Genomic DNA, 12,092 nt, shown 5'->3' on the forward strand with positions numbered 1-12,092 from the left:
CAATGATGGTGCCAACTTGGGCCAGTGAGGCAACGTCCTCCACAACTAGACTGAAGAACAAAACGACAGCAACTTCTTTGTTCCCCTTCCCAAAACTCCCCAATTAAAATCTTAAAAAGGAAAAAAAAAAAGACACACATCCATTATACCTAGCACGTTACCTAGTTTATCTGCTGCAGGACCCTAGGTTTCTTTTGGAGGGCTAAGATGAAATTATCTCTTAGTCTGATAGATAAAATTATCAGCTGTTTTGTTTGTGAATCCTAAAATCTTATACCAACTTGCATTTCAAAAGCCTATCTGTTCCTCTTAAGTGAAGGGTATACTCTGTACTATTATTTCAACTCTTCTATAGGACTCATAATTTTCAAAATAAAATGACAAAAAGTTAGGGGAGAAATATATAAAAAATAAAGACCAAATGAAACTGTCTGAATCTGGAAATGGCCTATAATTTTCAAACTAAGTGATCTGAGAATCCCAGTTTTACTTCAGCTCTCTTACAAGCCACAATCCTGTTTTAACTTACAGTAACTATAAATGCAGCATTTACCTTGTACGACCACATTCGGAGTTTATGGTCCTGGCACAGGGCGAAGATGAAGGCGTGGTGCTCGACACAATGCACCGCCAGGCTGAGTGGACGGTCTGAAGGCCCCTGATCCCCTCTAAAAACATAAGGCCAAGTTTGAGAGTTTGACTGTTACAAATCGTCTGATTGCTAGAGTTTGCAATTTAAGACATAAAAGTATAAATGCACATGCTTCATCAACAGAAGGAGCAAGTGTTTATATGTTGGTGTAAGATCACTACACTTTCTATTGGACTTATAACCAATTGCTGTGATAAATCTTAAAAGGCTCTACACGACAATGGAATACTGCTCTAACCATCAAAAATGTACTTGTAATATCACACAAAATTGATTCGGTAAGTCAGGGCAGGGTGCTGAACTGGAGATTGGGAGGACATATACTCAGTAAGCTACTCTCTGTGGTCAAGATGGCCAACCCCAAATGAAGTGGGCTCTGGAATATGGCTCTCCTCAGGTGGGATGTGGTGTTGTGCAGACTCTTCTTCCAGTACACTCTTTATCTGCCTTGGAGTAAGACTGGAAGCATTAACAGGTGCTGAACCATGCAAAAAGATTAAATTCTTAGGCCCTTTGAGTAACCTGCCAGACACCACTCACCTGATAGCTGTTGGCATCCAGCCTGTAAGCAATCGTTGCATTACTGAGCTCTGTTTCAGTTCCACAACTGACACCATCCCTGTAAGATTGAAAACAGACCAATGATATCCAATACACCTCCTGAGGCTACTTAGCGAAACCCAAAGGCAAGAAGGATGCAATCATGAACAAGGTCTTTGTAACAGATGACAGGCTTCTACAGTTCCATTTAAGGAAGTCTTAAGATATATGTACCTTTCCACAGATATATCACACCTAAAATATTTCGAACTGTTACTGGATCAATAAAATAGCACTTTTAGATCCCAAGGGGAAAATTCTTCCATTTGTAAGTAGTAAATCATATTGCTCAGAAGAAAACACTTTATTCTTTCCAAAAGAATCACTGGGTACCTTTCATGTGTCCACGAGTGCTAGGTGCTGGAGATGGAGCAGCGAACAAAATAAAAAACTCCTGTCCGCATGGAACTTACATTCCATTGGGAGGTGGGAGAAGCAAGACAGTTAACAAATTGACTAGAAGAGTAGTAATAAGAGAAAAATAAAACATGGAAAGGGTACAGTGACTGCTAGGGTCAGGTGTGTGTGCAATGTTGAAAACGGTGGTCAGGAAAGGCCTCACTAAGGGGACACTGAGTGAAGACCTAAAGGAGCTGAGAGGAGCCAGGCCGGTGGCTAGGGACACACCATCCCAGACAGAAGTCCTGAGGAAGGTGTGCCTGGTATGTTCAAGGAATTGCGTGAAGGCAGGTGGCTGGTGCAGGGAAGCTGAGGTGAGGTGAGGGGCCTCCCTGTCCACCAACATGAAGGACTCTGGGTTTATTCAGATGAGATGAAGAATCACCCGCATTCGAGGGCTTTGTGCAGTTTACTGACACGATTCAACTTAGGTTTGAAGTGTTTCAGTCTGCCTGAGACGTTTGTATGTAGGGGGTAAAGACAGATCTGGGGAGATATTTAGGAAGCGAATGTAATAACCCAGGCAAGAGGCAGTAGTGACTTGGAGCAGAGTAAACCACCTAACTTCCTGGTTTCAATGAATTTAATTTACTTACAGTACCTTAACCTGAAGGTAGGCAATTAGTCAACACATCTCTACTAGAGGCCTCAGAAAAGGCTATCTTAGAGTTAGTTATCTGTTTTCCCATACTCCAAGGAGCTCTACAGTTCCTCATCCACTCTATAAAATCTGGCCCTCGGGATAAAAACAGTAAAGCATTAGGGACGCCTTAGGTAAGCGGTACTGAATGACCATTTCAGGGGTGGCAGAGAAGCAATTCCCGTGTTGGATGATGGTTTTGGACTTCTAAGGTTTGTTTTAATGCCAACCTTCCTTGTTTGAAGTTAAACCCAGGCTCAGTTCCCATTCTTACCAGGTATGTTGTAAGGAGGTAGTTTCAGAACGAAGACTCCCCCAGCAGCAGATGGTAGTGCAAACAAGGCCTCCCCATCATTGCTAAGCCAGGCTGCTGAGGCAGTACAATTAGGGGGGAGTCCAGGGACGGCTGGAATTAACTGATAGTTGCAGGGATCCCTGAAATCAACGTTTCCAATGTCAGTGAATATTGACTGCATCTGACTTTCAACTACCAAATCCTGTGAAGGAATTAAAAAGAAAGATCGGTTAAATCAGGATAAACTGAATTTTGCACAGCTCCTCAACTGCTACCAAAGCTTTTAAAGGAAAAACTTATCTAGCTTAAAAAGAAAGCTATTCTTTTTAATGAAAACTATTTCTTCAACTTACAACATGTCTGATCATTTCAACAGTATCTGTTAAAGCGTGCGTGGTCAGGGCTAACAAGGAATCCAAACCTCCTTCAATTCCAAAGGCTATCCTCCAGTACTCACGTGTGCGAGCCAGAGGAATCTAGGAAATAAAGGACTTAACCAACTTACACTCCTATACATCCGGGAAGGGTGTGGTAAAAGCAACCTGTGCACTGTTTGATTGGTTACTATCAAGATTATCACATGAGTGTCAGTCTCAGAGACATGAACTCCTCCAGGTAAGAGGCTGCAATTTTGGAATTTGAGGCGAACTGCATTATTCAGCAGATTTATATCCAGTGACTCTTCCACCAGCTCCAGTGTATCTCCGGAGGTCTTCCTGTTAAAAACAAAAACCAAAACGACATTTGTTTTAAAAGTTTATGATTTTCTTGCTGATCGTTGCACTGAAATACGAGGTCTGACAATTAAGTTCACGAACTTGTTGCAACGATGTTGCTAACCTTTTTTGATATCAGAGGGATTATTCATTATGAATTTGTACCCACTGGACAAACAGTTAACCAAGTTTACTATATGGAAGTGCTGAAAAGGCTGAGTGAAAAAGTTAGATGACCAACAATTCATGGCTCTTGCATCATGACAATGTGCCAGCTCATACGGCACTGTCTGTGAGGGAGTTTTTAGCCAGTAAACAAATAACTGCATTGGAACACCCTCCCTACTCACCTGATCTGGTCCCCAGTGACTTCTTTCTTTACCCCAAGGAAATACTGAAAGGAAGACATTTTGATGACATTCAGGACATCAAGGGTAATACGACGACAGCTCTGATGGCCATTCCAGAGAAAGAGTTACAAAATTGCTTTCAATGGGGCGGCCGGTTAGCTCAGTTGGTTAGAGCGCAGTGCTCATAACACCAAGGTTGCCGGTTCAGTCCCAACATGGGCCATGGAGTTGTGCCCTCCACAACAAATTGAAACAACTACTTGACTTGGAGCTGATGGGTCCTGGAAAAAACACACTGTTCCCTAATTTAAAAAAAAAAAAAAAGATATTTAAAAAGAAAAAAATTGCTTTGAAGGGTGGACTAGGTGTTGGCGTTAGTGCATAGCTTCCTAAGGGGAGTACTTCGAAGGTGACCGTAGTGATATTCAGCAATGAGGTGTGTAGCACTTTTACTAGGCTGAGTTCGCGAACTTGATTGTGCAACCTCGTATATGGAAACAGTTTCCAGGTGAACTCTCCCAATTTGAAAATTTTGGATAAACATGTTCAGACCAATTTTTACATTCCAAACCACCACATTATATAGATTTACAAAACTCAGCATAATATAAAATTCAAATCTTATTTTTTTACTCTGTTGAGTGGATGCATTTCCAAACTTGATAGTCCATTATTTAGAACAATATTCAATGCAATTAAACTCCACTATAATGAAAATTAATGCCACCCCACCCCATTATGTGTGGTGGAATGTGGCCGCCACAAACATAACTCCAGCCCCAAACTACAGTGTCCTCAATAAACATGGGTATTTCCCCTTCCATTACTTCTGTTACTTCTTCCTGCTACAATGCAGGGCAGACTCTTCCTCAGGTGCAACTCTGCCATGGGGTAGCTCTGGAACCACAGAAAGCACCAAGCTGGGAATGCCCTAACTTCCCATCACCTCATCTACCATATTACCCACATCCTCCTCCAAAGAGCAGGCCTCCTTCCAGCACTTAAAGGCCAATCTCTGACTTTCTCAAGTATAGCCCTCTTGCATCCATCTCTCCTTGGAGAACCTTCCATTAACATTCAAATATGCTCTTCCCAGGCCTGTCCCTTTCCATCACCCCATTCTGGCCCCCATCTAGCTAGCACATTTTCTCCAATCATCTCCATGGCTAAGCTGTCTCACCTCTCTCATACCCTCTTACCAAAGTCACCAGACCAGTTCCAAAGGACTCTTCTTCATTCCTTTTCTTACTTGTCCTCTTTGCAGCAATTCACATACTTGACCATAAAAGTCTCTTCTCTTGACTTCCATACTACCCTCTCCTGGTTCTACACCCATATTTCCGGGCACTCCCTCTTCTTCTCCTTGACTTGACCCCTACATATTAGTTCTCAAACCTCAATCCTGGGTCATCTTCTCTGCTCACTGTACACATTCTCCCAAAGCACATCTTATCTACTTGCAAAACCCTGGAGCACCACTGGAGCTCTGATGAGTCCCTAGAGCTGCTGTGCTTCTGGTAACTAACTCATGGTGTGGCGTCATCAGCACAATTTTCTGAATCTTCACCCTCATCTCTGAACAATCACTTCACCTTCCTGCCTCATGGTTTAAGTTGGGGTCTAGATCTTCCCAGAGAACATTATTCCCCAGAGCCCTCTCTAACGGTGGTAGCTGTCTCTACCATGCTCCTTGTAGTGGGGCCTCAGGGTAGGGCGCAGATAGCCCACTTGCTTCCCATTGCCTCTCTAGGTCACTGTTCCGCCCTCCTGGCCCAAACCACTCAGCTCTGAAGTGCAATCAGATACCACCTGCTACCGTCCTCACAGCAGTGATCTACAGATCTCTCTCACTGCTTGAAGACTTCAGCTCCTGGCTTCCTCTCACTTCTCCTGCTATAATTCTGAATGATTTCAACATCGATGTGTTTTCTAATGCCTCACTTTCTCAGTTTCTTCAATTCTTCTCCTCTACTAGTTACCCTTGACAGCATATAAACATACTGTATTTCCCCTATAGCCTCCATTGCCTTCCTGCTACCATTTCGCTGTTTCCCTTATAGCAATGCTCCTTGAGAGAGTTGTTCTACACTCACAACCCCCTCTCTACCCCCAAACCCACTCCACTTGGGCACTACTGGAGCAGTTCTTGACAAGGTCACCAGTGACCTCCATGGTGCAAGACCAATTTTCATTTCTCTGACTTATATGTAGCATTTAGCAGTTTTTCAGTCTCCTCCACCTTGAAATAGCTCCCTTAGTTGCTGGCACCACTCTTTTTGTTCAACTCTTACCTTACTAGCTAGTCCTACTTGGTCTCCTTTATTGGATCCTCTTCTGCCTAAATATTGGAGTGCCCCAGGGTTCAGTCCTCAGGCCTCTTCTCTTCCCTCATCTACACGGTGGTTCTCAACTGGGGGCCATTCTGCCTCACTCCCCAAGGACATATAGCAGTATCTGGATTTTTGCTTGTCACACCTGAATGTGCGTGTGCACACGTGCGTGTGCGTGCACTACTGGTGTGTAGTGGGTAGATGCCAGGGATGCTGCTCAACATACTACAATGTATAGGACAGTCCCCACAACAAAGACTTATCTGCCTCCAAATGCAACCCCTCCAAACCCTGATTTATTCTCATTCTCTACGTGACTTCATTCAGTATAACAGCTTTAAATGCCATCTAATGCCAACAATTCCCAAATCTGTATCTTCAGCCCAGCATCTCCACTGAACTCCTAACCTCTGCCTCAACACTTTCACTTGGGTATCTTAACAGGGATCTCAATTGAAACCTGTCCAAAATAGAATTCCTGGCCCAGCACACCTGAAAAACAGAAGCAAAAACACCTGCTTCACCTGTACTCCTTTCCAGTTCAGTTAATGGCATCTCTATAATTTCCAGTTGCTGACCCGAGAAATCTGGAGATCTCCCTTGACTCTGCTCTTTCTGTATACCCTACATTTGAGCCAATGGTAAACTCTAACAAATCCCCCTTCAAAGCATATCCACAATCAGAACATTTCTCACTGCCTCTACCAATGCCACCCTGGTCTAAGCCACCATCATCTCTTGTCTGGATTGTGGCACCAACTTCTTAAATGATCTCCCTATTCCCACCCTTTTCTAGCTACACTCTGTTCTCAACCCATAGCCACAGCAATCCTTTAAAAACACAACTTAGATCATGCCATTCTTTCACTTAAAACTCTCAAATGCCTTCTTGCCATCTTACTAAAAGTCATGGCCTTAAAATAACTGACAAAGCCTTGACCTGGTCCTTGGATACGTTACACTTTTTTTTTTTTTAGCTGAGCCATCCTGCCACCTGTTGGCATCTCAGCTCGGGCCGGGAATCGAACCGGCGTCCCTGTTGCTCAGAGCTCACACTCTTGAGCAAGCTCTTAACTAACTGAGCCACTCGGCCGGCCCTCCTTGGCTACCTTTCTGATTACTCTACCCTTTGTTCACTCATCTGCAGACTCATGTACCCTTGTCATTCTTTGAATACAGCACACAAGCTCCTGTCTTAAGGTTCTTTGCGCTTTTGTTGTTCTTGAAAGACTCTAATTGAAATTCTCGTCACCCAAATATCCTTACTTCCTCTGCTCAAATGTCACCATATCACTGGGTCTTGCCCAACTACCCTATATAAAATACTAGCTCCCACAGGCATTGCCCTTCCCTCTTACCCTGCTTCCCTGTTCTCTATTCCACCTGACAAACTACATCTAGTTGTTTTTTTTTGGTTATTGTTGTTTATTGCCTGTCTCCCTCCAAGAGAGCTAGGACTTTGACTGCTTTGTTCCCTGTCATATCGCCAGTCTCTAAACATTAACTGTACCATATTAAGAACTCAAAAATATCTCTTACCTAAATGAGATTTGTATCTCTAACACAGGTCTTTCTTCTGAGCCTCAGAACTGTAAATTTCAACACTTACTTAACATTGTCAAAGGGCTGGTGAAAATACTTCACATTTCGTACATCTAAAAGGATTATTCAAATCTCTCAAAACCCCTCTTCTATATCTCAGTAAATGGCAGCCCCTCTGCCCTATGTATCTGGTTAGTCACACTAGAAACCAGAGAGTTGTCCTTGCTCCCTCCTTTTCCCTTAACCCCCCCCACTCCATAGTCAATCTATCACCATCTCCTAGTGAATCTACCTTCTGAATGTACGTGAAATCCATCCATATTTCTTTTCCAAGCCATTCTCGCAACCAGCATCTCTTACTTGGGCCATCATAAAAGCAAATTGTTCTTTTGTATTACATACATTTAACCCAAATCCACTTTCCACAAAGTAGCTGATTTTTAAATATAATTCTGATCATGTTAGTATCCCTTCAAAACCCTTCAATAATTCTTCAGTGTACTTAGGATAAAATCCAAAATCCTTAAAAAGGACCCGATGGTCCTTCATAATGGTCTTGTCTACCTCCCCGGTCTCAGCATCTTGCACATCACTTTGTTTTGCTTGTCGCACTTAAGCCACAGACCTTCAATTAGATCCTCAAACCTGTCAAGTTCTTTCCACCTCATGGACTTGGCATATGTTGATCCCACTTGCTGAACTGCTCTCTCCCCCAAATCTCTGCCTGGCTAACCATTCAGATCTCAGGTTAAATATGACTTCCTTAAAGGCCTTCCCAGCCCCACCAATAAAATTCGGTCCTCCCATTAGCCTCTCCTAGCCCCTACACTATTCCTCTGAGGCAAGTATGAAACATTTATATTACTATACCTATGTTGTGGTCGTTAGGTTTAATATCTTTTTCCTTCTTTAAACAGCCCCATGAAAGGTGGGTCCACATCTAACACTGCTACAACATCTTGCATAATGAAAATGGCGGTGGTTTTTGTTCATCACTTAATCCCTAGCACACCTAGCACAGTGCCTGACCTGTAAAAGCTCAAACATGTTTGCAGAACGCAGTAAGTTGTAAAGCACTATAAAAACATAACGGATTGATGCTTAAAATTTATCTTTGGGGCTCTATCCCTAAGCTACATTTCCTCTGCTTTTAGTACTGCCCTGGGAGGGCACCTCTCCTAGAACTCTGGTCTCCTTAATTTTCTCCTGATTCAGATACGATCAGAAAACAGTCTTTCTCTTCCTGTCAATTACTGCTTCGGAGAACAGCGGAACAGCCTTTACAAACAGCCACGAATATTCAAGACACCGAACAACTCGACCTTCCCGCGGGGTTTGGCGAACGCAGGCAGCACTTACCAATGAATGAACCTGTTTCTGGTGACAGAGAACAATTTGCCACTTTCCACATAGTAGAAGCCTCCAGCGGTCTCACTGTATTTGACGGTTCCGGTCAAGGCATTTGAAGTCCCTGCAAAAGGAGAGTGGTCAGCCTGCACACATGGTTCTCTGGGGATGACAGGGGCTGAGGACGCCGAGGAAGCAGGGGATGACGGACTGACAATCCATACAAAGAAAAGGGAAAGAAGAGAAAGAAAAAATGGGACACTAAGGAAGCTCAGATCCCGGGGCTATAGGCATGTGGACTTAGGAGGATGAACTGGGGATCAGAGATTTAGGGACCCATGGGAGGAGCCCGAGAGGAAGGATCGGATCGCGCCCTCTTTGGCTGCTTCCGTACCAACGCCACAAACTGTAAATTCCCGAAAGTGCCTCGGCCTTTCGCGCTCAGCACCGCTGAGCTCTATGAAGCTCCGTTCCAGGGCTCCCGCCGCCGCCATCTTCCCGCCGCCGCCGCCGCGAGGCCCGACGGGACACCAGCAGAACCCAGTGGCTGCCGTCACTTCCGGGGGCGGGGCAGGCGGAGGCGCGGACTGTTGGAGAACCTGGGAAGGCGAATGGCAGCTCCAACCCCGTTTTTCGGGCTCCCTTCGAGTACCTGGAGAGGAATGGTTGGCAGGGAGGAAGCCAGAAGAGAAAGGGGCAGGGGGAGCCGACTCTCTCTGCGGAATCTTCGCGTGGCCCGCCAGGACACCCCTCGGGGTGGGGGTGGGGGGCGGAGCCTTTTTCCCGGCGGCCTCAGGGCGGGGGGCGGTGCCGGGTTCCATTTTAAAAACGACGGCGCGGGCGGCCGGCTGAACCTCCCTGGAGGATGTTGTCCGGGAGGCCGTGGCGCCCTCTGCTGGATCCCGAGTTTGCGGTCCCCTCTTCCTGAGTCTGGGTGTCTTCTCTGTGAATCTAGGCCGGGTCTCCTTTTTTTCACCTTTCCGTGACACGTGGGATCGGGTGAGGGGGAGTGAAGGGCAGAGGGGCCTTTTGTTTTGCGTTGGAATTTTTCCAGGAGACTGTGTTCCTGTATTCTTGTATAATGAAACATAATGGGTTCAATTAAATGTTGATGCTGCAATCTGCTGAGATGACCTAAATGCTGCTCACTTGCATACCTGCCTCTACCTCCAGCATGACTCTGAACCTTGAGCGGGCCCATACTGCTGCCCCGCAAACACTGTATATTCCTTGTCCACTTACTGTCCTAGATGAGTATTTCTTAGCTCCTCTAACGTGCAACACCTCCCCCCATCCTCACTCTCAGCTTGCTTCTGCATTTAGAAAAATGATGTAAATAAAAGTTTCCCCTACTACCACCTCTCCCTACCTACCAGCAGCATCTGTACCCACATATTCTGCCTTCCCTTCCTATTACTATAAACTGAAGTGTCCCTGAGCTTATGGAAGGATAACTTTCTACTTCTTCCCTAGACCACTTGCCCAAGGACGTCATTCCAGCAACTGTCTCCTACATCTTCAGTTTTCGCTCTTTATTGAGTTGTTTCTCCGATCACACAAACTTGTGATTTCTCCTTCCATCACAAAAAGCCCTCGTTTGATCTCCACTTTCCAGCTACTATCTACTCGGTTGGAGTCTCTCCCCACCTTTACAGCAAAAATCAAGAGCATTCTATCTAATTTTTCTCTATTCTGTCTTAAACCAGCCTTTTCCAGGCCTTTCTTAAGGTCAGCAATGAAATCCAAGTACTATATCTAATACTGAACTCTCATTCCTAAACTTACTTGACCACCTGCAGCATTTGCTCAATTGATAGCTCCTTCCTCCTGGAAACACTTTCTTCACATGGCTTCCAGGATACCACACTCTCTTGATTTCCTCCCATTTTACTGACTGTTCCTCTTCAAATTCCTTTGCTAGTTGCATCCCTTTTACCTTTTAATGTTGGAGTGCCCCAGAGCCCACTTCTTGGTCCTGTCTACACATTCCCTTGATCTTATCCAGTCTTCTGGTTTTAAATACTAGATGATTTCCAAATGTATATCTCCAGTCCAAATCTTTTGCCTGCCTGAACTCCAGGCTTATATATCTGACTGTATATATATATATATATATATATATATATATATATATATATATATATATTTTGCCTACATATTGATATAGGCAATCATGGTCTCTCCCCCAACACTATTTCTTGCATCTCAGCCTCTGGCATCTTTCCAGTGCCCAAGGCAAAATCCTTGGAGATTGTTGAGTCCTCTTTCTCTCTTACCTTAGATCAGTGCCATCCATCACCCTGTGTCTAAGCTACCAACAGCTCACCTGGATTATTGTAATAGCCTCCTAAATTGCCTCCCTGCTTTATATTCTCATCCCCTACCCCTCTATTAGATTCCACACGCCAAGAATCATGCCTGGCTCATAAGAGGCAAATATTTAGTAAATATTTGAGGAAAGAATGGTCCAGACAAAAGTTGAGGTCCCGAGTGGCATGGAGAAGATGAGAGTAAATTTGAAGGAATATTTAGGAGGTAAAATCAGTTGGAACTGGTGCGTGAGCATGAAAGTAAGAGAGAAGGCCTCGTCATCTAGGAGGACTCCTGTTTGTCTTGACAACTGGGTGAATGGTAGATGCCATTAACTAGGTGGGAATGGTAGAAGAGGAGCAGGTCTTTGGAATGTGAGAAAGCTGAATTGTATTTCCTTGTAGGAACAATCAATATTGGTAAATGTTCTTTCTAATGTTGCTGAATGAAAATACTGCAATGTTGAACAGAACTACTGTTTAAAACATTTTTCCTGAGTCAGGATTTCAAGCTTCTGAGATTTCACCCAGATAATACAAAGTAATTTCCCCATCTCTAGATCCTTAAATTTAATCACATGCGCAAAGTTCTTTTTACTATGTAAAGATAACACATTTATAGATTTCAGGAATCAGGATGTGAACATTTTTCTTCCGGGGTGGGGGTAGGGGCTTTTTCTACCTACCATATTTATGATTTACTAAATATATCACATTTTAATTTCATCCCCGTAACATTCTTATAAGGTAGTATTATTCCTGTAAGGTAGATAACTTTTCTGAAGTACTTGTTAAAAATATAGTTTCCAAGGCCAGCCCAGTGGTGCGTTGGTTGAGTTGGCTTGGCTTGGGATGCCAGCTCCGAGCAGCAGGGCCCCGGTTCGGATCCTACATATGAGGGCCAGTGACACT

The 12,092-nt window shown here is 44.2% G+C and overlaps 1 protein-coding gene across 1 annotated transcript in view; it reads right to left on the reverse strand.

Moving 5' to 3' along the window:
• The window catches only part of NUP160 (nucleoporin 160), a 45,185-nt gene extending 35,771 nt beyond the window's left edge, over positions 1–9,414 (reverse strand). Inside the window, exons 1-6 of the mRNA XM_019656490.1 lie at positions 9,266–9,414; positions 8,884–8,995; positions 3,092–3,302; positions 2,566–2,788; positions 1,193–1,271; positions 554–668 (exon numbers count right to left, since the gene is read on the reverse strand). Of these exons, the coding sequence (XP_019512035.1) occupies positions 554–668; positions 1,193–1,271; positions 2,566–2,788; positions 3,092–3,302; positions 8,884–8,995; positions 9,266–9,365 (840 nt within the window). The 5' untranslated portion in view covers positions 9,366–9,414. The remainder of the gene's footprint in view (positions 1–553; positions 669–1,192; positions 1,272–2,565; positions 2,789–3,091; positions 3,303–8,883; positions 8,996–9,265) is intronic.
• Positions 9,415–12,092: the final 2,678 nt, after the last annotated feature.

This window comes from Hipposideros armiger, unplaced genomic scaffold (assembly GCF_001890085.2).
Source record: "Hipposideros armiger isolate ML-2016 unplaced genomic scaffold, ASM189008v1 scaffold_258, whole genome shotgun sequence".
In the NCBI taxonomy this organism is placed as follows: domain Eukaryota; kingdom Metazoa; phylum Chordata; class Mammalia; order Chiroptera; family Hipposideridae; genus Hipposideros; species Hipposideros armiger.